General features: G+C 47.8%; 1 protein-coding gene across 1 annotated transcript; it reads left to right on the top strand.

Moving 5' to 3' along the window:
- Positions 1 to 27,371, top strand: LOC308127297 (protein bicaudal D homolog 1-like; the record flags this gene model as incomplete). Its single annotated transcript, XM_080492249.1, is given in 13 exon segments — positions 1 to 60; positions 17,045 to 17,257; positions 17,342 to 17,497; positions 18,469 to 18,770; positions 21,532 to 21,718; positions 22,530 to 23,042; positions 23,578 to 23,756; positions 24,003 to 24,393; positions 24,472 to 24,670; positions 26,084 to 26,231; positions 26,334 to 26,678; positions 26,680 to 27,211; positions 27,213 to 27,371. Coding segments are annotated over 13 exon segments (3,369 nt in total). The 5' UTR covers positions 1 to 15.

Raw genomic sequence — 27,371 nt, 5'->3', positions numbered from 1 at the left:
CAGGAGGCGCTGAGGATGGAGCTGGAGCAGCTGCAGGAGGTGGGGCGAGAGACGAGCAGAGTAACGCGGCGTGAGGAAAGTAACGGGCAAAGTAGCGCACTGTGGGGCGAGTAACGAGCAGAGTAACGCGGCGTGAGGAAAGTAACGGGCAAAGTACCGCACTGTGGGGCGAGTAACGAGCAGAGTAACGCACCGTGGAGCAAGTAACGATTAAAGTAACAAACTGTGGGACGAGTAACGTGCATGGGCCAAAGTAACGCAGTGTGTGGGAAGTAACGAAACGATTTAGTACCCAGAGAATGTTTAGTCCTTTAATTTGCTTCACGGTGACGAAGTGATGCTGCACCTGCTGGAACAATGGAATACACACACACACACACACACACACACACACACACACACACACACACACACACACACACACACACACACACACACACACACACACACACACACACACACACACACACACACACACACACACACACACACGCCAAGCTTTTTTTTATAGGGAATTCGAATCTGTGTGTCCAAATCTGTGATTACTTGACATCACTGAAAGTAGTGGATTACTGAAAAAGTTTTAATTGAAGTGAAGAAGGTAGAATGTAAACAAATGACTGGACTTTTCTGAAGGTTTAAACTTTTCATGGTGATGTGGACAGTTGGTGCTGATGGGACGTCCTGCTGCTCCAGGTGTTTATCAGCTGCTGTAAAGTCAAGGAATCTGGACACTGCACGTGGCACCTGCACTCTTTAACCCTTTATAGGCCATTGCATGAACCACTGGAGTCCACAGCATGGTCACAGTTAATACAGTTTTTACTAAAGGGAATAAATACACAAACAAATAAATAAATCAATTGTGAATGGGAGATGGGAAAGGGAGTTATATTTAAATATGATACAAATACAGCTGGGAGGAGACAATAACAACAAACTAAAAGCATTGAGTCAAACATTCACTTAGTTTTATTAACTTTTTAAAGCATGTTTGCCTCAAGTGATGGTTCACTCTGCTTGTGTGTGTGTGTGTGTGTGTGTGTGTGTGTGTGTGTGTGTGTGTGTGTGTGTGTGTGTGTGTGTGTGTATGAGTCCTTTCATTTCACACAGTCATCTGATCTCCTCGTCATCGAAGAAAAAGTGATGCGTGCAAGCTTTGTAAAAATCAATGTTTCCACATGAAATGCTTCTACATTCCATAGCTATCTTCTGGCTGTCACAACGTCGTGTTACTGCGTTACTGCATTACCATGTTAATGCATTACCATGTTACTGCATTATCACCTTACTGCATTACCACATTACGTTACCAGATTACTGCGTTACCACATTCCATTACCTATTACAATGTCACATTATTATGGTACCACGTTACCGTGTCACTCCATTACTGTGTTACCATACTACCATGGCACTACATTACCATGTTACTGCATTACTACATTACTCCATTACCAAGTTACTACGTTATGTTACCACCTTCCACAGTGTAAAAGAGTCACTATGCCACCATGTTGCCACATTACCACCTGGTTACCACCTGGATACCACCTGATCACCACCTGGTTACCGCTTGGTTACCACCTGATCACCACCTGATCACCACCTGGTTACCACATGGTTGCCACCTGGTTACCACCTGGTTACCACCTAGTTACCATATGGTTGCCACCTGGTTACCACCTGGTTACCACTTAGTTACCACATGGTTGCCACCTGATCACCACCTGGTTACCGATTGGTTACCACCTGATCACCACCTAGTTACCACATGGTTGCCACCTGGTGACCACCTGGTTACCACCTGGTTGCCACCTGGTGACCACCGGGTATTTCTTTCATCAGCTGTATGTGTGACATTTATGATGGAGAACTTTGACTGTAAAATGGTATTGGCAGTGCTGTGACTCCCAGGCTATGCTCTTAACTGGTTTAAATACACATGCAGTGTATATGTAGTGTAGGGATTTCTTACCACAGACGGTTCACCAATAATCTTGGGTTTTGGCAGTTTGGCTGCTGATAATTATTAATAATCATCAAAGAAAGTAATTTATTATTTTATTAAAAATCTGTTGTGCATAAGATAAAATGGAGCACCACTTGTTTAACAGGAAATGATGGCCAATTCTGTCATATCAGTCTCATAAGATATACTAAACAATCAATTTGGAATTTTGGAATTCACAGTGAACAGTGAAGCTTGAAGGATTTTGGAGTTCTTCACACAGAAGAAGTCGACATTTAATTAATAAAACAGCAAGTACGATTCCAAAAATTATATTTATTAACAACGAAAACAAACGAAACACACGGATTCTAACTAACACAGCTTGGTGTGTGTGTGTGTGTGTGTGTGTGTGTGTGTGTGTGTGTGTGTGTGTGTGTGTGTGTGTGTGAGATGTGTCATTGAACTACATTAAAAATGGTGGATCACAAGATATGGGTGATTACAAGAGAAGCAAGATGGCCACCTCAGCTCATGACTGTGCGCTCGGAGAACAAAGGAGCATAGAAGCCAGTCTTTAGCGTTGCTTCCTGTGTGTCTCTGCTAAAGGAACATTTATAAAATGAGTTGATGTGAATGTAATTTGCTTTGTGAAACATCTGGAGTCGTCAGACGGGGTTCAGTTACGTGTGTGATGTTGTCTTTGATGTGAAATGCGTAGGATTGTGAGTTAACAAGTTAGTAAAGCAAAGATTAACATGCAGACGCTGTGGTGTGTGTGTGTGTGTGTGTGTGTGTGTGTGTGTGTGTGTGTGTGTGTGTGTGTGTGTGTGGCAGAGCTAACGTTGGTTTACAGGTTGATAACTACTCCTGATATCATTATCAATAGAACTCCATCACTATAATAGAATGAACACATCTTCATTAAAGTTAAACAGTTCTATACACAGCATCATGTTTCACTAATCATCTCATGTGAAAGCCCAGTAGTTACCACGTCTTCAGTGTCTTTGGCGAAGGAGCTGGTTGTTGCCCAGACCAGAGAAGCGGGTGGCTTCTGTTTACAGTTAGCGGCTGCGTGCTAACTGTGGTTGGCTGCGTTGTGAAACGAAGAAGACGCCGTTGAAGCGTTGTGATCCCGGAGAAGTCTTTGCAGCGTCCTGGTTGTTCCCTTTAGCAGGTCCGAGGAGCTCCATCTCTGATGGCGCCTTGGTCCTGCTTGTTGGGGGAGAAAGGCAGTGCAGTCCGGTGGAGGATAGAACGCATCCTACATGGCCTCAACGTTTATTGATCTCAACCAATATTTCTCTGGTCCAGTGTGAAAGGATTTTATATGATAATAGCAGTTTGTTTACGGTAATGCAGACGCGGTCTGAAAATGAAGCTGACAGCGCAGTGCCATCCAGAAGGTCACTGTGTGTGTGTGCATGTGTGTGTGTGTGTGTGTGTGTGTGTGTGTGTGTGTGTGTGTGTGTGTGTGCATGCTTTCACCTCATTTATGCAGACAGTATTAATAAAGTAAGCTAAGCAAATTGATTGAACTTGACCAAGGTGCTGAAAGTAACTGAATAAAGTGAAAACTCTTAAAGAGGAATTGTCCATTTGAAGGACGTTTTTTTAAGAACTCTTTATTAAGTTTTAGATTATAGAACATCTTCCTCCCCTAACATCCAGATTAGAGAATGTACCCAGAAGCTGTATCCTGGAGGATTTGTTGTTTTTCCAGGTGCTCAGTGTACACAGTGAGGTTACTGAGAGAGGAGGCAGAGGAGAGGTGCCCTTTGGCATTTTTAATGACGTTATTCAGAAAATTACTTCACAAAAATCCATAAAGTCCAAAAGCATCCAAGTATTGTGACACACAGGATTTTTTTGAGCCTTATATGTGTTTGATTTGAGGTTATTCTTACTTGTTTAACCGGAAGATTGTCACACTTACAAGCAAAACCTGCTCCTTTTTATTGTTTCTACTCATTTGAGTCCAATAATGTTAATTCTTCAGATATAAGTTCATCCAAATCTGAAAATGTCCCAAAACCGCACATTGAATATATATAATTTTAATATAGATTATTTTTACTCAGTCTCAGTCCAACAGTTAAAATCAAATGTGTATGTTCTCACTTAGATGAGACAAATAGAAAAGAGAAATACCACAATCATACAATCTAGCAGGTTTTATCTGCTTTTTAAAACCTTTTCATGTCCCTCGGTGTGCCTGACTCTCACATCCAGCCTGCCTCATCTTGTTTCGGTTTTATAACCACGCTGTGGTGCTTACGAGTTCATGAGACGGTTTGATTCCAGCGGCGCTCACATGTGTCCAATGTATATTTGAGTGAATCATTCATGGAAGGAGCTAAATTTAAATGTGGACCGACTGAACTACATCCATGTTTCTGCTTCCATTCTCTGCAAATACAAAACTCATTTTAGATTTGAAAGGAAAGTATGATTCCTTAATTCAGTAGTTGAGTAGTTCATATAAATCCCATGATTAACTAGTAAAACATAATTTTTTCATACCTGGTGGCTTAATGAACGAAGTCGTGAGAGCAACACGATACCGATACTATTCCAATACCAGAGCTGTTTGCTTCAATATCTCTATTTTTATCATTATTGATGATTTTAAATGAGGCTGTAATAAACTCCTCTCTACAGGCAAGTATGAAATGTACTAATGTATGCATGTGTTCTCCCAAAAGGCACCTTGAGGTTAGTATGAGGTCAGGAAAGGAAGCAGGACAAACTATTTTTGTTCCATTTGGACAATGTGGGGGGTCTACGTGACGTCATCATCTCATGATAAACTTGTTATCTCTTTAAAACCTCAGAATCACTTTATTAATCCCTGGGGAAATTCTTTAGCAACACAGCACAAATGATTGGGACTATTTTCAGGGAGTTTAGCGCGGAGTAGGACGCGGCTTCACAGAGGTGTGAATCGCCTGCTGACAGCCTGGAGGAGCTGCTTTTCATTGTTTTGATGCCGCGGTCAGCGCTGTTCTCCTCGGCGAGCTGGCGTTTTAAAACGATGACGTCTGGCGGCAGAGTGGCACCTGACTTTTCAAAGCTGTGTTGCTTTGCAAACATCCACGTTGCTGTGTTGCTTTGTTGCTTTGTGGGGTTTAAAATACGTCCAAACAGCGACATGTTGTCATGAAAAGTTGGATAGCCACAGTGCTGCTACGCTAGCCTGCTCGCTGGCTGCAAACTGTGGAATGGATTTGCTGACTCATTACTCCTCGTCTCATTGAGACCCGCCTCCGTTCAGGAAATCCAGTCCACAGTTTGCAGCCAGCGAGCAGAGCAGCAGCAGGGAAATACAGACTATTCGTGAATTACGTTGGTATCGGAACTACGTTGGTATCGGAACCCGATGCCGATACTGGATCGGATCGACCCCATCCCTACTCTATAATGACTCTCTGGTGACTGTAGTGAAAAACTTTTTTTTAAAAATCTTAACTTTAACAGTCTTTCAAAGATACTTTCGTCTTGTAGGTTAAATTGTAATTATATAAATGAGAAAGTTCAATAGTTTGACTGCAGCTGATAAAAGATGAGTTCACAACCTCTCGGTCAGAAAACAGTGAATAAATCCATAAAGGGAAGAAACAAATCATTTCTTTCAATCTGGATCTTTCAGTCGTTGACTTTCACCTTCAGCCAGTCCTCAGGAAACTACCGAAGAGCTCTCACATTTTAAACTGCCACTGAAAACTGGAGACACGTTGACTCTGGAATCGATTCTGGAATGAACTAAAATGAAGAGACGTACCACCTACAACCACGTTCTTCCAAAAACATAAAGGGAAGTCCAGGAAGACAGAATTTGTCTTCCAGCAGTGATGACGTGGATGGACGTCGAGCAGACTGAATGTAATAATGTCAGCGATCAGCAGGAGCTTCCTCCTGAAAGCAGCCTGCTGCTGATGAGCCCAGCACCAGTCTGTCTCATTGATTTCAGCTCAGCTCAAAGGAGTTACTGTAACCAGGACTTCCTGGACCAGGGGGGACCGGCCAGAGACCTGGAGCCACAAAGATGACCGCGGTACTACAGAGAGCCGCATCGAACACATGTGGACTTACAACTGAACTCTCTCTCTCTCACAAACAACAAATGACATAAAATGAAAATCAGTTTATTTTCTAAGCCGGATTTATTCATCACAAACAAATTAATACCCACAAATAGAGTCTCTACCTGTAGTCCGCCAGTGTTGTGGTTATTAGGTGACTTTGCGGAGCGCGGTGGGGGGGTTTGGCGGGGATGACATCATAATTTTCTTCAGATGTGCGTCTTTGGCGTCCTCACCTTAAAGCTGACCCAGTGTTTTAACACTTTCCCAACAAAAACTGTTTTTAGGCTCCTAAAACGCTGCCCCGTGTGGATGATCGGCCGAAAACGATGCGTTTACGTGAAACGGCGTTCCCGTGTGGACGGGCCCTGAGCCCAGGGTTGGTGGTTTCTCATTCTTCTCAGCTGCACTGGTGTGACTGCAACATTATCTTTGCTGTGGAGACAAAAACCCTGCTGTCCTCCTCAGGACCAGAAACCCTGTTGTCCTTTTACGGTCGTGATTTCCCCCCTGCAGAGACAGCCGGAGGCGATGGAACGCCGCCACTGTGCATGCACACCTCCGCTGTGGTCAATAGCTATTCTGCTCATGTAAACAAACATGGCGGCCCCCATGGCGGCCCTGACTCCCAGTTCTTAGTCTAGTTTTATCGTCCATGTTGGTATAGTTGAGATTCTCCTCAAATAGGAGCCAAATCATCATCTGTCCATACGAATATCAGGTTCTCTCCAATGTGTATTATTAAGTAGTATTATTATAAAACATTATTATTCATAGCATATTGTTCTCAGCACACGCGTATGTGTGGTTTCATTACAAGAACAAGCAACAGCGCCCTCCTGTGGCCTTGGACAGAGCAGGTTTTCTCACAGTGTTCCTAAAGACCGACAAGCGAGTTGTTCGACTTCTCTGACCAGATGCTTGAAGTTCAAGGTTGATCAATTCTCTTGAGAGTGAAGCTCCATCACACGAGGAGGAAACAGGGAATCAGCTGAGTGAACAATAAGCGGGTATACAACCGCGTACCTGCGGATACTCTGCACTACACCACCGGTTACAATATAGAATCCTGCATTCTGCAATCTCACTTGTTTGTTTTTGAAGAAATTGAAATTCTTGACATTTTAACCGCATTCTAGTATTTTCGACCATTTTCCACTGTAGGCTGAAGACATTGTTGTGTTTTCACACAGTGTGTTGGATTCAGGTGGTCACAACTCTGTGTGTGTGTGTGTGTGTGTGTGTGTGTGAGAGAGAGAGAGAGAGAGAGAGAGAGAGAGAGAGAGAGGGAGCGAGAGGGAGAGAGAGGTGTGATGCAAACTACAATTCAAAATGGACGATCACAAGAGCTACAGTTCAGAACAAAGAAGAAGAGAAGCAATTCTTTAACGACGGCTTCCTGAGTGTGTCTCTGTTAAAGGTCAATTTTATAAAGGTGAACACAATTTCCTGGAGTCACCAGATGGCGTTCAGTTACGTGTGTGATGTCCTACACATATCATATCACGATACGATCCGTGTAGGATTGCAAGGGAACAAGTTAGTAAAGCAGAGATTACCATGCAGCTGGCTTCACTTGATTACCGTACAATATATGCAGATTGTTCTGTGGAAACATGGTCTAAAACATGAAAAAATTACATTTGAATACTTGTGGTGTCCGTCATGGCGTGATGAGCTGAAGTCGCCGTCCCAGCAGCTCGTGTCTCATGGCGGGAGAATCACTGTTTGTCCTGTTGCCTGAGTGGCCGACAAGAAAAGGTCGTGTGAAGGAGACCAGCTGACGTCAACAAGGAAAAGCTGGAAAGATGGGATGAGGGAAAAAAAAAGAAGGAGCAGCTCCCAGGGAGTCGTATTAAACATCATCACTTCTAACACTCACCGACTCTCCTGTCTTCCTCCTCTCACCATCATCATCCTCTCTCTAAATCCTCATTTCACCTGAAAGTGAGCCGTGAAAAAGAGAGAGAGAGAGAAATAGTGAAAGAGAGCGAGAGACAGAAAGAGAGATTTGGGCAGCAGCTGCACACTTTTCTGAAAAACAGGGATGATGGAGGGATAATGGAGGGGAGTGGCAATATTTATTTGTCCTGCGCTCGCATACACACACACACACACACACACACACACACACACACACACACACACACACACACACACACACACACACACACACACACACACACACACACACACACACACACACACACTGAGGTTTCGGTCACTGAAGGTCTGAATTGTCGTAAACAGTTTATATTCAATACACATTAAACGGACTCAACAAGCCTGCTGCTCTTATCTGTTGTAACTTTGTCAGTCCTCCTATTCAGCTCATCGAGAACTCAGCGCAGAACAAGTCGGTGTTCTTGAAGATCTTTTAATTTTTACTCTGATTACTTCAATCCACTCAACTGCATCAACATCCCACTTTCAATTCATGACGGGCAAAAACAACAATGAACAATCCTCCCATGCTCATCTTGAACTTTATTTTACTGTGTGTTTGGGATACGTGTTCATTTTGTGTCTCTTAATCTCACTCTGGTATTCATCTGCAGTTAGTCCGTCGACATAATGAATTGAAGTCTAGAGTAAAGAGTAACTTCTGCCAGTAAAGGCGCAAACAAACAAGGAATTTATAAGATTTTTACGCGTCTGATTCTATTTTTAAATCTGCTTCATGATTCAGGTCTTTACTGTTTCTCATTTTGACAAAAAAAAGAAAAAAGAACTAACAGGTTTTGTGTAGAAGTAACATGACCTTACAAACCTGCTGCTGCTGGGTTGAGATTCACGCTGGAGACGAACGAAAACACGACATTCATTCAAAGTTGTCGCTGCCGTTCGCAAATGTTTCTGCATGTTGGTCGTGTTTCCTCCCTTAGATGAAACATCCACTTCACAAGTATTGTGAGTTGTCCTGCTGTTGTCCTTTCTTCCTGAAATGGACCCAAACTTTGGAGGGTTCGTGCTGCTTGGCCGCCATGTTCCCTGCTGGCTGTACTGGTGAATGACGTCACAACGCACGTGCGTGATGATGTCATTCACACCCAATGGAATCGATAATAGAATTGTTTGCAAAACTGGCAAAGTTAAACTACACCAAGCTGTCTCGGTTGCTTGTTTGTCTAAAATAAATGTTTATTAAGACCTGTTCAGATAGAGAAACACTTTTTAGGTGAAGTTAAATGTTATTCATGATAACCCCTGCCAACATCGCCATCGCCTCCACTGCATTACGTTCAGCTCCATCTCCTGCTGTAGGACAGCCACTGCGCTCTCGTCCAGCTATCAAGGCCAGCCATCGGTGTAGCTTCAGTGGTTAACTGTTCGCTTCAGGCCAGTTCCCCCGTTCAGGGTTTCACGGTCTCGTCTCGTTGTCCGACACATCTGAACATGTTTGGGGTGATAAACTGTCAGCTTTGTTACGGTGTAGAGGAGAGAACCCAAGCAGTGCCGAACAAACACATTGGACATGGTTTAATAAGATTCTGTCTAAAGTTGCTGAACAGACTGCGATTCTGGACAAGTTTTGTTCTGACCTGTCCAGTTGGCCAAACGAGGAAGGGTGTTAGCAGGCCCCCAGTGCAGCAGGTCCTGGGCCGAAGCAGAACATCAGAACAACTTGATGGGCGTCCTCCCAAGACCTGGACCGTGAGAGAGACCACACGTCCACATTTCTTGCCACAGCCAACACCCCAGAGAAAATACACTACAACTACAAATTAAGGCTCAGTCCAGAAGTAAACCTCATTATTTTCCCCTGTGAAATGAGAATCACTCACTCACTCAAGCTCTTCATGCCGTTGGAAACATGAAGCCCCAATAATACTTGGCCACTCAACCCTGTTCTGAGCTTTGGCTTGTGCTTTGCCCCATGATAGACCTCCCTCTTCAGTCCCTCCAGTTGGAGTCCACCTCAAGGCGACTTTGGTAACTGTAGTTCTACAGTTACTTGATGACCTGAGCCGGTTTTGAGGTTTTGAACATGGTGCAGACAGTCTGTGTCCCAGACTGCCCCAGAAAAACTCAGATTCAAACTCCAGGTAGGCTTCCTGAGGTATCCAGAGTCGTCACAGTCATTGGTTTGGCTTGAGCTTACTGTTGGACCCAGGGTTTCTGTGTTCTGTGGAACAACTTATTGTTTTCTGAGATTAGGTTGTTAGCCCAGGCCCTACCTCCTAACCTGGAGGACCAGGTGCTGTTTTTAGCCTGTCCCTTCCACCATCATCTGCCTGGCTTGGTCGGACCTGCCAGGACCTTAAGCCACTGCCAGTAAAGCTCACCCCCATTAAGGCATGCAAGCTTCCCACCATGACAGGGTAACGGCACACAGGGAAGGTGAAATGAGAAGATCCTTCCTTGATTTGTGAAAAGAGGATGCCAACCAGCAAATGAAGGAAGGATCAAAGACACCATAAGAGACTAAACAGAGGAGCATCAGAACAAAAACAGTCACACTGAAGATTACAAACTCAACTAAAGCCTCTTCTAACAGATACCTCTGCCTCAGTGTTCTTCCTCGCCCCTCCCTCCTCCTGACTTCCCTTCATTCTCTGCTGCTGTCTTTGTCCAGATTGAAGAAGACTTTCCTCTCACAGGCCCGAGGGGTTCTTATCGATCTCCAGGCTGTTCTCACAGGAAACAGCTGATGTGGAGGGAGTGACACAGGGATCCCTTCAGGGGGTTGCAGAGAAATCAGATAACACATTCAAATAAACAGGAAGAGTGTTTGTCAGTGGTGGGACAAACAGGAGATCCTCATAACTGACTGCAGGAATTGACCCCAAGCAGCAGGTCTGAGAGTGTGGACACCTCCAGAATGGAGACGGTCCAGTTACTGCTTCAACCTCAGTGACCCACTGAGCGACATCATTTCCAGACCCCCAGAAGTCTTCATGGAAGCCAGAATGAAAGTTTTCTGGACAGTTGCATGGACGTCCTGTCTGGATGTCATATGAACGTCCAAACAAGACCTCGAGATGACGTGACGCATTGAAATATGACCACACCTGGAACGCATGACGTCACGTAGTACTCGCTGGGTTGTACTGGAAGTTTTCACGAGTACTCCGTGCTGATACCTGGTACTGGTATCGGTATCGGTGCAGCCCGACCAACAACCACCGGGGATAAAGCTGTAGGTTAACCAAGGTCTTTGTAGGGAAATCTTTCATTGGTGGAACCACTGAGCTTCTAACCCTTTCTGCTTTAAATCCAAAATGGAGTTTTAAGCACATTTTAACGGAGAATCAGTTATTGTAAACATTCTAAGTCTCCTGCAGTAATTGAGAAATGAGAGACACCTTTCTGATTTAATTTGCGGCGTTCCTTCTCGTAAGCCTTATGGTGGGAGTGTTTGGTCAGAGTACGGCCCTGTCATTGTTTCTCACAGTGATCGTGCTTTGTCATTGTGGTCACACTCCTCCATGCAATGGAAACGGAAACAGCATAATGTAGAAAGAACAGAGTGTAGATGGGCGACTGTGCTGGCTTAAATTACACTTTCAAGTCTGCCTCATTTACCAGAAACAATCTCCTTCAAATACTGAAAGAAGCTCCTGTCTGTCCTCACAGTCAAAGTATTTCAGGATAGTTTCAGAAGAGAATCCAGTCCAGTACATTTTGAAGCGTGAACTTCTCTATGTCACTCCGGCTCAGCACCATAAACAGGAAGAAAAAGCCTGCTCCTGCCTGTCGGGTGTGCTGACGGAGAAGTCTGAGGTGATGGAGTCATGGACGGAGCAGATCAGCGTAGAGGACAAATTGAAGTGTCTCTGGTGAACGGGAGGAATGTGGTGTGTGTGGGACAGTAGGACAGAGCTGCTGTTGGCACTCGGAGACGGGATGAAGTCACCGTTGGCTCATTAACCACCACATTGTCTCATCAACACGTCACCCATTCAATCCTCCTTCATAGAGAGACGGTCAGCTTCATTATAGATCGAATGGTCACAATGTAGAAAAACCAACAATCACACATGAACAGCGAGAGAGAGAGAGAGAGAGAGAGAGAGAGAGAGAGAGAGAGAGAGAGAGGGCGGGATATACCTTGGACAGGACACCAGTTTATCACAGAATATACATATTATTATGTATACAGTATACATAATGTGTTTATATATACGTTAGAGAAGAAGCTGCTGCCGCTCTTGCTCGTCCTCTCCTCCGTCCTCAACCACCGCAAGAACAAGTTCCAGTGTGGGTTCGGCGTCACCATCGGTTAGACCCCTCGCCGCCGCGCCCCGTTCTCCATCGGCGCCATCGAACAGAAGGCGACACGGAAACTCCACTTTGAAGAAGAATCCCCTGAATCATCAGAGCCGAAGAACGCCGTCGCTCAGGAATGTCCAGATTCACCAACGAGTCCGGTGCCTGTATCTCCACTTCTGACTGTAACGTGTCTGTGTGCACGAGCTGTTGTCTTTCATTGTTTGGCAGAGAAATAGACCTTTTGCATACATAGACAAAGTCTTACATCCTTGAGTTCAGCTCATGAAATATGGGAGCAAAAACAAAAGTGTTGCATTTATATTTTTGTTCAGTGTGTATTAGTGACATGCATCAAGTGAGAAAGTGTAGGTGTAGTGAAGGTGTGTGTGTGTAGGACCTCCAGCAGTCTAAACCTCCAGCAGCTGGACAAGAAAATGTTCCAGGGTCCTGAAGCAGCTTCACTGAAGCTTTAATAAACAGAAAAGTCTTCAGTCCAACCTTCAAAGTAGAGACTGCGTCAGCCTGCATAACTGAAACTGGGAGCTGGTTCCTCATGAGAGGAGCCTGAGAGCTGAAAACTACTGGTGGAAAACCTCCAGGGGGCAGCACTGAGAACCAAGTGTTCTGTAGAAAACCTAGGAACCTCCAGGGGGCAGTACTGAGAACCAGGTATATGGCCAGCATAGTGGTGTCGTGTTCAATCGTTCCTGGATTAGACTGCCAAGCCTTGATGTGAGGAGTCTCCATGTTTGAAACAGTTAAGGCCGTTTTATGCTCGACGCACCGCGAGCTCCGCATGGCTGCAGCCCTGTTCACGCAGATGCCACCGCTCCGTGCTCTTTTAAATTTTTCTGACTATAGACGTGTGGGGAAAAAAGGCGTAGCTGAAGAGGAGGAGGAATGAAGACTTGGTTTTATAAAACACAAAAAGCATAAAGCTGCACATCCACACTGAAAACACAAGATTTGATTCATAGATGCCGATTTGCTTCAGGGTCAGACTTCAACAGGGGGAAAATTTAATTTGAAACAATGGTTGCATGATCCGCTCCACTCTCAGCATCACCTGCTGGGGTCGAAGAGAAGAAGTCTACCTCTTCTGCTCTAATTTAACACTGCGGTGGCAGTGTGTTTGCGATGCACTGCCCCCTGCAGTTTGGGAGCGGGAGCCACATGTAGTATAAATGGCACACACATTCTCTCATGCTGATTCTGCACATCGCGCCTGTGCATCAAGCATACAACAGCCTTTAGTGTGTCCAGACACAATGTCAGCTCCACGACAGTCACACTGTACATGTTGGACTTCCAGGTGTACACATCGCCTGACATGGACAATAAATCCTGCTGATGACAGGACATCCTGTTCACTGTCCACAGCGGAGACTGTACCTGGAGACAGTGCTGCAGAGGGAATATCAGTGTACCTGTACGGTGTACCTGCAGGGTGAGCCTACAGGTTGTACCTGTACGGTGTACCTGCGCGGTGTTCCTACAGGTTGTACCAAGATGTTGTACCTGCAGGGTGTCCCTACAGGTTGTACCTAGATGTTGTACCTGCAGTGTGTGCCGACAGGTTGTACCAAGATGTTGTACCTGCAGGTTGTGCCTACAGGTTGTATCTGTACGGTGCACCTGCAGGGTGTCCCTACAGGTTGTACTATGGGCTGGACGAGGCCTCTTCACGTCTTCCCTTGAGTCCGTCTGGTCCTCCGGCTCAGGCTGAGGCTGTACTCTCACTGTGGTCCTCCACCATATTTCCTCTCCTATAACGCTGAGTCACTGGAGAGATCGAAGCCAACGTTTATCCATCTGTAGGAGTGGAGTCTATTTTAACACATTCTGTTCATTAGCATAGGAAGGAAATATGACACTATTACTAAAACAATGTAATTCTAATTTATTAAATTATAAGGTAAGACTTAATGCAAATCCAGAAGTCAAACGACAGCCACAGATGTTATATAAAGACCTGCCATTTTGAAATGGAGGTATTGCCCTTGTAAAGTCAGAGGATTTCACACACACACACACACACACACACACACACACACACACACACACACACACACACACACACACACACACACACACACACACACACACACACACACACACACACACACACACACACACACACACACACACACACACACACACACCCATGGATTTCAGAATTTCTTTGAGAAAATAAATCTTGTACAATGTTATCATTGTACAACGAGGCAGTTTTGACTTAACAATTTTTTATTTTTGTAGTATGTGTCCAAATATATTTAGTATAGCATCGTATGGCTTTGTGTCTCTTTGTTTACCATTCACTTAATGGTAAACAAATTGAACAAGTGCATGTAAATACATTTTTAGGAATATCTTTGGATGAAAAAGCTCAGTTGGAAGCTCTGTGAAGCGAGGGAAGAAGGTCTCCAGAGCTCCAGACGCGTTGGTACACCTTGGTGGGCGACCATAAGCCTCGCAGGAAAACACTCTCCGGTTTCTTGAGCGGCATCAACCACAACCTTCGTGGTGGCCTGCCCAACGTCTAGGCATACTGTGTATTACTGATACATTTACTGTGATTACTGTAGACTTGTACATTTGTATAAATATATATCTACTGTGATATGCAATGAAAACTGCTTCATAATGAAGTATATATTGTACGTTTTTGTGTCAAATGTAGTTAATAATCCTTCCAAATATGTCAAAATAATATACTTTGAAATCCAAATCCTCCAAATCAATAATGCTGAAAAAGTTAGTCGTGGACGAGATGTCCAGAACCTCATGGACAAGTTGTCCAGGGTTGCGGTTTTGTGGACGAGTCCATCCGCTGGGAGCAGTCTGAGGCTCAAGGACGTGTCGACACAAGGGCAGGGCGAGATGGGGAATTGAACTTGCAACCTGCTGATTGAGAGACGACCGCTCTACCAACAGAGCCCCAAGTGCTATGATTAAAGTTAAAAAGTCGTTACTGCTGTTACTAAAATGTGAGAAAGGATTAGAAAATGTTTCTGCATCAAGATGTTTTCACTGCGACTGTAAATCTGTTTTCTACACTTAATCCTGACAAAGTCTAATCCCCTCAGGGAGCAGTGTGTGTGTGTGTGTGTGCGTGTGTGTGTGTGTGTGTGTGTGTGTGTGTGTGTGTGTCCTCAGGGAGCAATTATTTAGTGTTATTGTGATGAATTTGCTGTGTAACAGGCTGCAGCCACTTTCCTGTAACGTCGAGTCCTCTGGATGATGTATGGCAGCTGAGTGTGTGTGTGTGTGTGTGTGTGTGTGTGTGTGTGTGTGTGTGTGTGTGTGTGTGTGTGTGTGTGTGTGTGTGTGTGTGTCTGAGAGTCGTATTTCACCGGCGAGCTGCTGGCGTCCATGTTACGGGGCAGGTTTGTTGACATGTTGTGCGTGGCCCGTCCACTGCAGGTCGACCATGAACAGATTAATGGCGGCGCTCATGATGTGTGGCAGCGCCGCGGTTTTCACCTCCTCCAGCTTGTCTGTGGCGCCTGTTGGTGTTGGGCGGAGATGAATCCTCACATGACGAGCTGAAGAAGAGAAAACTCTCTTTGTTTTCTTACCGCAGTGCCGCTCGTCTGTTCGTATCAAAGACCGATAAAGTTGTGTCGGTCTGGAGCCGTTTGAAAACTGTTTGTTTTTGAGTTTTAGTTTCAAAAAGTTTCGCGTTTACAAGGCAATCTTTGGAAAATGATTGTTTCCAGGTAAATGACAGAAACACTGAAAACAAGGTCGTTTACACACACACACACACACACACACACACACACACACACACACACACACACACACACACACACACACACACACACACATGGACATTCTAGTGGACAGATGACCAAGTTGGATTGTTATTGTGGTGACTGTCAAAATAAAACTACCAAGTTGGATTGTTATTTTGGTGACTGTCAAAATAAAACCACCAAGTTGGATTGTTATTTTGGTGACTGTCAAAATAAAACTACCAAGTTGGATTGTTATTATGGTGACTGTCAAAATAAAACCACCAAGTTGGATTGTTATTACGGTGACTGTCAAAATTAAACTACCAAGCTGGATTGTTATTACGGTAACTGTCAAAATAAAACTACCAAGTCCAAGATTTTTAAGGAAACTCGATTGAAGTCAAAGTGTAAATTATTGTTATTTCCAGCTAAATGTTGAGGTTGCTTTATAACAAACAAAAATACAGCGTTTTTTTCCAATAATTTCTTTGAACAAGGTGAAACTGAAAATGTCTTCATGAATAAAGAAAATGACCGATTAGGTTCCAAACTCAGGACTCGACAAGTCGCAGCTCTTTGGTCTTAGAACCACGTGAAGAAATGAAATACGTTGATATGTTGAAATATTCAGTCAATCAATGAGGATTTTGTTGCTATTTAGTGGGAAGATTGAAGGTTTCCCTGATATCATGAAGCTGATCAGGACCTGTAAGGTTCATGTGGGGATAATCTCATCATTTCATGGATTATAATCCTCCCAGACCCTTAAAAATAAAATGTCATCAGCTGTTACTTGGAGCTTTTAAGTTTTGTTGAAGCAACAAGAACTGCAGTAGAAATACAGTTTGAAGGCGGATAAGAAACCATCTTTGATTTCTGAAACGTTCGTCTGGACGTCATGTCAGAGAATTATTCAAGTCCACGTTTCGATTTTTATGAGTGTGTGTTTGGTGTGTGTGGTTCTCGGTGTGACCCGACTGTCGGGTCTGAACCACAGCAGCAGGATGAAATGTGTTTGGGTGGAGGTCAGCCTCTGTCCTCTGCTGTTGCAGGCCTTCGGCCAGGCCTACTCCACCCAGCGCAAGGTGGCCCAGGACGGGGAGACCAACGAGGAGACGCTGCTGCAGGAGTCCGCCTCCAAAGAGGCCTACTACATGGGCCGCCTGCTGGAGCTGCAGTCGGAGCTGAAGCACAGCCGGGCCGGCGCCTCCAGCGCCCGGGCCGACAACGAGCACCTGAGCACGCTGCTGCAGGAGCTCCGGGAGGTACGCCGCACCGCAACACTCACATCCCGCCAGCCCCCCCCCCCCCGGCAGAATGAGAGCAGCAGGCGTCCCCCTCTGTCTCAGCAGAGTAACGAGATGCTGGAGCTGCAGCGGAGCCGCATGAGGGAGGAGGTCCGGGAGTACAAGTTCAGGGAGGCGCGCCTGCTCCAGGACTACAGCGAGCTGGAGGAGGAGAACATCTCCCTGCAGAAACTAGTGTCCACGCTCAAGCAGAACCAGGTACTTCCTGTCTCGTCCTGCCGAGAACGTCTTCAAATCAACACATTCTGAAAGTGTGAAGCTTCAGTTTGTTTCGTTTCCCAGGACAATGCCAGTAGTTTTACTTTTACTTTCCTGGTTAAATATAATAATAATAATAATAATAAATATAATAATAATAATAATAATAATAATAATAATAATAATAATAATAATAATAATAACAATAATAATAATAATAATAATAATAAAGGGAGTGTTTAAGAAGCTATTTCACCCCATCAGCTGTGTTCTCACACTTCTGACATTGAAGTTGTAGTATTGACTAAAAAGTGAAAATAATATAGAAATCTACGAGACATTTCATTTAGGTGGAGAGAGAGAGAGAGAGAGACAGAGAGAGAGAGAGAGAGTGAGAGTGAGAGTGAGAGAGAGAGAGAGAGAGAGAGAGAGAGAGAGAGAGAGAGAGAGAGAGAGAGAGAGAGAGAGAGAGAGAGAGAGAGAGAGTGAGAGACAGACAGACAGACAGACAGACAGACAGAGACAGAGAGACAGAGAGAGAGAGAGTAATATATGAACTGTAAGAATCTCTGTGTCACACTGGTGGTGTAGTGGATTAAGTCTCGCCTGTCACTAAGGACGTTTGGGTTCGATTCCCAGTGGAGTTGCTCTTTTTATTTTCATTGACATCCAGACAAGAGATTCATGGAATGTCCAGGAAAGACGGACAGATAAGTTCCATTCTTTTCACGGAGAACGTCCTCTGGAAGTATCCAGAGGACGTCTTTCCGTGTATCAAACGTCTCTGAAGCTTATTGAATCATGTCTTCATTGCAGGTTTACAGTGTTGAAGGAACATTTTCCCTTCATGTTGGTCCTCATGTGGCTTATTGAGCGTCTTTGTTGTGGACGATGTGGAGCAGAGCGAGTGAGCTCAGCCACAGAGGGGCCGGTGTCATAATGTTGTGGCTGACGGGTGCTTCTCTGTGCAGGTGGAGTACGAAGGCCTGAAGCATGAGATCAAGGTGCTGGAGGAGGAGACGGAGGTACTGAACGTGCAGCTGCAGGATGCGGTGCGCCTGAAGGAGATCTCTGACGCTCAGCTGGAGGAGGCGCTGGAGTCGCTGAAGAGCCAGCGGGAGCAGAAGAGCCTCCTCCGTCGGGAGCTGCTGCTCCACCTCAGCATGTGCGACGTGGCCTTCACCGGCAGCGCGCACCTCATGTTCCCCTCCGCCCCGCCCAGCGGCACCGGCACCCCCACCACGCTGCTGTCGCCCAGCGTCGAGGATCCCAGGTGGAGAACACACACACACACACACACACACACACACACACACACACACACACACACACACACACAATATGAGTTATTTTATATGAGAGCAATATTTCATGAATGAACTCAGAGGGGAGGTAGACCCAGAGGGGAGGTAGAACCGTAGACCCAGAGGGGAGGTAGACCGAGAGGGGAGGCAGACCCAGAGGGGAGGTAGAACCGTAGACCCAGAGGGGGAGGTAGACCGAGAGGAGAGGTAGACCCAGAGGGGAGGTAGAACCGTAGACCCAGAGGGGGAGGTAGACCGAGAGGAGAGGTAGACCCGTAGACCCAGAGGGGGAGGTAGACCCAGAGGGGAGGTAGACCGAGAGGAGAGGTAGACTCAGAGGGGAGGTAGACCCAGAGTGGAGGTAGAACCGTAGACCCAGAGGGGAGGTAGACCGAGAGGGGAGGTAGACCCAGAGGGGAGGTAGAACCGTAGACCCAGAGGGGGAGGTAGACCGAGAGGGGAGGTAGACCCAGAGGGGAGGTAGACCCAGAGGAGAGGTAGACCCGTAGACCCAGAGGGGGAGGTAGACCCAGAGGGGAGGTAGACCCAGAGGGGAGGTAGACCGAGAGGAGAGGTAGACTCAGAGGGGAGGTAGACCCAGAGGGGAGGTAGACCCAGAGGAGAGGTAGACCCGTAGACCCAGAGGGGGAGGTAGACCCAGAGGGGAGGTAGATCGAGAGGAGAGGTAGACTCAGAGGGGAGGTAGACCCAGAGGGGAGGTAGAACCGTAGACCCAGAGGGGGAGGTAGACCGAGAGGGGAGGTAGACCCAGAGGGGAGGTAGACCCAGAGGAGAGGTAGACCCGTAGACCCAGAGGGGGAGGTAGACCCAGAGGGGAGGTAGACCCAGAGGGGAGGTAGACCGAGAGGAGAGGTAGACTCAGAGGGGAGGTAGACCCAGAGGGGAGGTAGACCCAGAGGAGAGGTAGACCCGTAGACCCAGAGGGGGAGGTAGACCCAGAGAGGAGGTAGACCCAGAGGAGAGGTAGACCCATAGACCCAGAGGGGGAGGTAGACCCAGAGGGGAGGTAGACCGAGAGGGGAGGTAGACCCAGAGGAGAGGTAGACCCGTAGACCCAGAGGGGGAGGTAGACCCAGAGGGGAGGTAGACCCAGAGGAGAGGTAGACCTAGAGGGGAGGTAGACCCATAGACCCAGAGGGGGAGGTAGACCCAGAGGGGAGGTAGACCCATAGACCTAGAGGGGGAGGTAGACCCAGAGGGGGAGGCAGGTCAGGTGACAGCAGTCATGTAAGCGTCTCATTGGCTGTGACGTCATGGAGGTGTAAGCGAGTCTCCCCTCGGTCACCCGGTCGGCGAGCTGTTTTTAGCATCGCAGGCTGCACCACTGCAGCTTTCATCTGAGCTCCACCCGTCTCTTTCTCTCTCTCTCACACACACACACACACACACACACACACACACACACACACACACACACACACACACACACACACACACACACACACACACACACACACACACACACACACACACACACACGCACACACCTTGAAATGTACCTTTTCAATATGAGAGTTATTTGATATGAGAGCAATATTTCATGAATATCCAATGAAATGACTCTCTACTCTAATGTGATCGGGACAAAACAGAAGGGAAGAGCAAACATTCATCCACTGACTTGTATTTCTGGTCGTATTAACACACCTGTGTGTTTTGTGTTTCTACCTGTGATGTGATGAACACACTCAGCATTAAGCCCCATTTCCACTGCACCGAATGTGTCTGGATGGAACAGGACAGTACGGCAAAGCGCATTCAGACCCAAATGTTGCGCGTTTCCACCGCAGAGCGTACGGTTCAATGTACGGTTCAATGTACGGTTCAATGTACGGTTCAATGTACAGTTCACTGTACGGTTCAATGTACGGTTCAATGTACGGTTCAATGTACGGTTCAATGTACGGTTCAATGTACAGTTCACTGTACGGTTCAATGTACGGTTCAATGTACGGTTCAATGTACGGTTCAATGTACGGTTCAAATGTAGGCGGGATGGTGAGCAGACATGTGACGTCACAACAATCATGTCATCGAGGGCGGGCCCAGACCCGGCCCGTATGACTCCTCTGTTGTTGTTGTAGATATACTCCGCGTTAATATTTATTAATTTATTTTTTGGTTCGGAGAAAGTGGCTGACGTGATGCGAGGATGGAGACTGGAGCTCGGATGTGGGACATGGTCTGAGTCTGATCATCGCGTCACGTCACGTCACGTCACGTCACGTCACGTCACGTCACGTCACGTCACGTCACGTCACGTCACGTCACGGACTCAGACCTAGTCCTGCTCTCTGGGGACTCATACAGCCGAGATATTTAAATATTGTGGGCGTGTCATAAATCACTGACCAATCAGCAGACGGCTCCTCAAAATCGAACCAGTTCAGTCCGGTTTTGTGCAGTCGAAACCGGGCAAATCATTGGTAAAGTAACTAAGTTTCTTTTTAAAGGAGTAACTAGTAATCGGTAATCAGATTACTTTTTCAAAGTTACTGTGGCAACACTGGACCCGACTTGTGATGGTGTGAACTTAAAGGAACTTCCTCTCATGTTCACACGGTTCCAGTGAAACATGCTGAGAAGGGTTTTCGTGAGACAAACGGGCTGTGCTTCGTCTCACCATCACAGTGGAAAACAAGTCCAACGGTGGACGAGGACGAGCTGCTGCTGCAGTTGTTGGTAAAAAGCTCTGCTCCTGAATCTCAGGTTCTTCTTCAGGTGTAACGGTCACCTGCTGGGTGGTGTGGCGGCGGCAGCGGCGGCGGCGGCGGCATCCAGGACCAACGGAGAGTATGGAGCGTCGGGACGGAAGCCTGAGGGAGGGGCCACCTCGGACCTGTACAGCGAGATGAACATGCCGGAGATTCAGAAGCTGAAGCAGCAGCTGGTGATGGTGAGTCCAGAGGTCAGGCCTCGTGTCTCTCAGCCGTATTGTTGAGAAATACTAGTAAAAGTTAAAGTTTTCAAATCCGTCAGAAGATTAGATTCTGGTGACGTTTCCAGAAGCTGAGAGGACGGAAGTCATCAGACTGATTCAGCAGATAGTTTCCCGTCCTTCAGAATTCAGCCCCTTTGACACATTTGTATAGCAACGTTCTGACAACGATGTCCATTTCCATGGCAACGGCAGAAGCACAAAACTTTTCTGTGTTTTCTCAGTCAAAACAATGGCATTTTTTATGTTGTTCCACTAGTTAGAGCTGTTTTCTTAATGAAACCACACACACACACGCAGCAGAGAGGAATCCGCTCTAAACATTCACAATGAGAGGACCGGATGTCTTCAGGTGCGCTCGTTTTGTCTCTGACAGCCTGTCGGCTGCTGCCGGCAATTTAATAAAAGCTATAGTGTGAAACTTGAATATTCCCGATAGTCATTTTCAGAATGGCACAGAGAACAAGGCTCGATACGTCGAGACCATTCAACATATCGTCCAGCCCTGCTTTCAGACGATGGAGGAGGGTGGGGTAGCAGCTGTTAAATAGAACTGAAGGAGACGTGTGGTCGGTAGGTCAAGTCTCAGCAGTGGAGATTTACTACGTCACTCCTGAGACCTACACAACGTCACAGCAGGTTGTCTTTCTCCAGGTCTCCTCTTCGTGTCTCTTGGAGACGCTGCTAACGGAGGCAGAGTGTCTCATGTGGCCGCAGCCCCCGAGGGTGTGAATGAATGAACTCTTGAGTGAAATCATTTGTCTTCCAGGTGGAGCGTGAGAACGCAGCTCTGCTGACCAGCCTGCAGGAGTCTCAGACTCAGCTCCAACACACCCAAGGCGCCCTGACGGAGCAGCACGAGAACGTTCTCCACCTCAGCCAGAAGGTCGCCGCCCTGCGCCGACTGAACCGCAGGATCAGTCAGCAGGCCCGGACCGGCGCCGGGTCCGCCCCGCTGGACTCCCAGACCCTCGTGGAGCTGGACAGGGACCTAGAGGAGGCCGGGGAGGAAGGAGACACAGAGGAAAACAGGAGCGACACGCTGAACATCAGTCAGGTCTTTTCATACCAGACTCCAGGTCTGGAGATCCTGCAGTGCAAATACCGCGTGGCCGTGACGGAGGTGGTGGAGCTGAAGGCGGAGTTGAAGGCCCTCCGAGAGAAGCTGGCTCAGTGTGGAGACGCAGCGACGGAGGAGAAGCCCCGGAGGAACAGTCTGGTCCACAAGCTGGAGAGACAGACGGCGTCTTTGGAAAGGAGCTGCAAGGAGGGAAAGGAGAAGGTAATCCCTCCGTACTGACCCGGCTGTTCTCAGAAAGCAGGAGACATTTAAAACTAGAGCTACACTCAGTAGAGCGCAGATGTTCGCGAACGCCACATTCATTTGTGGAACCGAGTTAGTATTGCTAGCATGTTAGCCGTTAGCTCATATCGATGCTAACAAGCCTGTCTGGTAGCGACATCACTGTGTGAAACACTGAGTAGGGAGTGTCTCCATGGCAACAGACGCGGATCTCGTTTGATCTCCTCCATGAGGTGCCTCTCTCGTCCGCTTTGCATGGAAATTCTGTCACAATTTCTTAGGATTTAATCAGAAACGCTGAGCTGCTAACATCCCAAAATCTAACCGATTCGTCCTCGGATGATGACAAATCATTCCTGAAAATTTCATGCAATTCAGGTTAGAAGTTTTTGTGAAAAGTTGGTAAAACCCATACATACATACTGACCAATAAATAGATAAATACATGCAGACAAAAACAGAACCTTCTCAGGCAACTTCGTTGGTGAAGGTAACGATGTTGCTCTCCTCTCAGATCTCCACTCTGGAGGTGGAGCTGCAGGCGGCTCAGTCAGCAGCCAGTGAACGGCAGGGGGCGCTGAACGCCGCTCAGGACGAGCTGGTGACCCTGAGCGAGGAGCTGGCTCAGCTCTACCACCACGTCTGCCTGTGCAACAACGAGACCCCCAACCGAGTCATGCTGGACTACTACAGGTACCAGCGACACTTGAGACCAGCGCTTCACTCTCACATCTTCAGACACAATAAACTCCACGTTAACTTAGTAAACAGGAGGATTCAGATTTAAAACATAGAAATCAAAAACTATAATAATTCAGCAAGACTTCCTCTGTAGAATAAGTTTGGTGCTCAACCGAAAGCTAACCTGGAGGACGGGAGAAAGGTTTGGAGGCAGGTTCTTCTGTTTGAGTTCATATCTTCTTCCTGTTTCGGTTCCAGACAGGGCCGGGGGCTCCGAGGCCTCAGCGCCAGTCTCAAAGCCATGTCCTCGGACAACAGCAAAGTTCTGCTCACGCCCCGCCTGGCCCGGCGGCTGGCGGCCGTCACGTCCACCGCCTCCACTCCGGGGGAGTCGCGGAGCCCCTCGAAGTCTCCGTCCAAAGAGCCCCTCTCCGGGGGGGCAGGGGGCGAGGGGAAGGAGGCGGACAGGGAGGCTCTCCAGGTCCCGTCTGAGCAGAGCCTTCTGCCCTGCACGCCTCCCAGCCGCTCGCCCAGCATCAGTGCCTCTTCATCGTCCTCATCGTCCTCGTCCCCCGCCATGGAGCCTGCCGGAGAGCTGCGCCGGGAGCCCATGAACATCTACAACCTCAACGCCATCGTCAGAGATCAGGTACGGCTGTCACCGCTCTCCACCTGCCCCGAGCAGGGGCTTCTTCTCACCCTGTGGCTCCTGTGGTTCCTCCACCAGGTGAAACACCTCCAGCGGGCGGTGGACCGCTCGCTGCAGCTGTCCAGACAGAGGGCCGCAGCCCGAGAGCTGGCTCCGCTGCTGGACAAGGACAAGGAGAGCTGCATGGAGGAGATCCTCAAGCTGAAGTCTCTGCTCAGCACCAAGAGAGAGCAGATCGCCACCCTGAGAATCGTGCTGAAGGCCAACAAGCAGGTCAGTGTGTTGGTTTTAGGCTCTTTGCACACTGGGATAGCCCGGGGGGGGGGGGGGGGGGGGGGGGGTTGAGGCTCAAGGCTTTGCTCGTGGAACTGCACCTGCAACGTTACATACCTGCACTGTTACGTGGACGATTCTTCATTAGAGCAGAAGACATTAATCAACACAGGAGATGAATGATGGTCACATTCAGACTTTTGTTTCTCAGGAGTGACACACCCCTTTGTGGATCCGTTGATCTGTCCATCAATCCTTCATCCATCCATGTATGAGTCCATATATCCATTTGTAAGCATTCAAAATACAACGGTGGCAATCCAAACTGAAAACCCCGTCAATAGTCCTGTGAGAACATGTCCCGCACACAGCGACACAGGACAACTGTGGGGATTGTGAGGCTTAAAGACGAGCCCCCCAGAGGGATTCAAAGTGTAGATATACCAGCACAGTGGACTTTTAAGCCTCTTCTAACCACTGCTGCTTTATGAACTCCCGATTCGTACTGGACCACAGATGATCTTCAGCTGGTTCCTACAAAGGCGTCTGAGAAATATCAGCAACCTTTTCCTGTAAGGAAGGTTTCAACTGAACTCCAGAGAGGAAGGGGTTTTACCGGGAATCTTCAGATCTGAGGGCTGCTGAATCAAAAAGGCCCTTGATTAATGAACTTGTGTCTTCTTGTACACGTGAAAAGATCTCGTACAATGTAAGAGAGAAACCTGAAAACTTTCAGAACATTTGGGGACATTAACCAACATTTTGCCTTCTGTTAATTTGGATTCAGTTGACCAGAGTAGCACAACTCTTCTCTTTTTAAAAAGTGTGTTGCTCCAACCAGCCAATCAGAAATCAAACCCTATATAGTGTCATTGGGGGTTTAGCCAATCCAAATCAAGGTAGGCCCTCCTTTTGACTCCTCCCACCATTAGGCAGTTCTGCTCTGGCACATGGCACCACGAGAGGAAGTACTTCCTCCTCTTCCCAAGATGGGCATGTGTGGGCGGAGCCAGTCCAGCTCACATAGACACAGCAGATTCTGAATGCAGCTCCTATGAGCCAATATTCAAATGGAGGAAAATCAAGGAGAAGCAATAAACTTTAAATACAAGGTTTTTGGACAACGAGACCAAGTGGAAGAGTTGAAATGCTGGATAATATGACACCTTCAATGTTTTGCGTGTGTTGGACTCAACAACGTTTTACAGATTATTTAGAGTAAAGATGTGGTTTTAGTTACCAGGTTGGACTTTGGGTTTGGTTCTGTGTCACAGGCCTGATCACAGTACTGAACAACATGTGCGTGTTCGTGTGTGTGTGTGTGTGTGTGTGTGTGTGTGTGTGTGTGTGTGTGTGTGTGTGTGTGTGTGTGTGTGTGTGTGTGTGTGTGTGTGTGTGTGTGGTTCCACCCAGACAGCTGAGGTGGCTCTTTCCAACCTGAAGAGTAAGTATGAGGCGGAGAAGTCCATGGTGACCAGCACCATGACGAAGCTGAGGAATGAACTGAAGGCCCTGAAAGAGGACGCTGCGACCTTCTCCTCTCTGCGAGCCTTGTTCGCCACCAGGTCAGAGATCAAATATGATAACGGTGGTGCAAACGTCTGCACGCGTGCTACATGTTGCTCTGCTCCTCTGTAACACTTTCATTCGGTCTGAATTCGTTTCAGGTGTGACGAATACGTGACGCAGCTGGACGAGATGCAGAGGCAGCTGGTGGCGGCCGAGGACGAGAAGAAAACTCTGAACTCCCTCCTGCGGATGGCCATCCAGCAGAAGCTGGCTCTCACACAGCGTTTGGAGGATCTGGCCTTCGACCAAGAGCAGACCCACCGGACCAGGGGGGGCAGACTGACCCGCGGAAAATCCAGCACCCCCAAAGTAAGTTCCTCTGCCTCGGGTTTGGCCTCCAGCCTGTCCCAAGGCTCCGCGTCGGCCATGGCCCCTGGCAGCTTCCCCTCCTCCAGCCTCCCCAGTCCCACGTCGGTGCTTGTGGACGACTCGCCCGCCCCCCCCCGCCCCCCTCAGCCCCTCCATGGTGAGTGCGGATACTGTAGCTCTGGCCTCGGCTCTCACTTCGCCCACATCTCACATGCCCCCTCGCAGTCCGTCGTCACCCTCCGTCAGCTCGCTGGCTGGCTCTCAAGCACCAGAGAGCCCCCCCTCTCTAGAGGCCCCCTCCATGCAGACCCCCCCCTCCACCCCTCTGAGGATGGCTCACTCTCAGTGGACCCTCGGCGTGCGGACGTTTGTGGTGGACTCCCACAGTTTCAGTGTTAATGTTTCTCCGGCTGTGCCCCGCGGCTCGGGCCTCACCCGGCACTACACCCCCGTGACCCACCCCTCCCCAATGCCCACCGCCCCCACCACCAGGCCTACACAGCCCGGCTCCACCCCCTCCTCTCCATACCGCTCCACCCTTCAGGGGCTGAGACGCTCCACGTGGAGCCCGTCGCTCCGAACTCGCCCTCTGTCCAGCATGGCTCGCTCCTCGCTCTCACACACTCCTGCCTCGTCCTCCCTTTACTCCTCTTCTTACTCCCCGACCCCCCCCCCACAGCTACTCCTCCTCCTACTATGGCTCCTCCTCTGCTCTTGCCCCCTCAAGCTCCTACCTCACCTCCGGCGCCTCCACCCCGTACAGCCACTCCTCCCACTACACGCCGCTCTACCCCCGGTACTACAGCTCGTACCGGCCCCGGGAATGA

This window comes from Lipophrys pholis, assembly GCF_963383615.2.
Source record: "Lipophrys pholis genome assembly, chromosome: 22".
Classification (NCBI taxonomy): Eukaryota; Metazoa; Chordata; class Actinopteri; order Blenniiformes; family Blenniidae; genus Lipophrys; species Lipophrys pholis.
The sequence above is the reverse complement of the archived record's forward strand: the minus strand, read 5'-3'. Positions and strand labels throughout refer to the sequence as shown.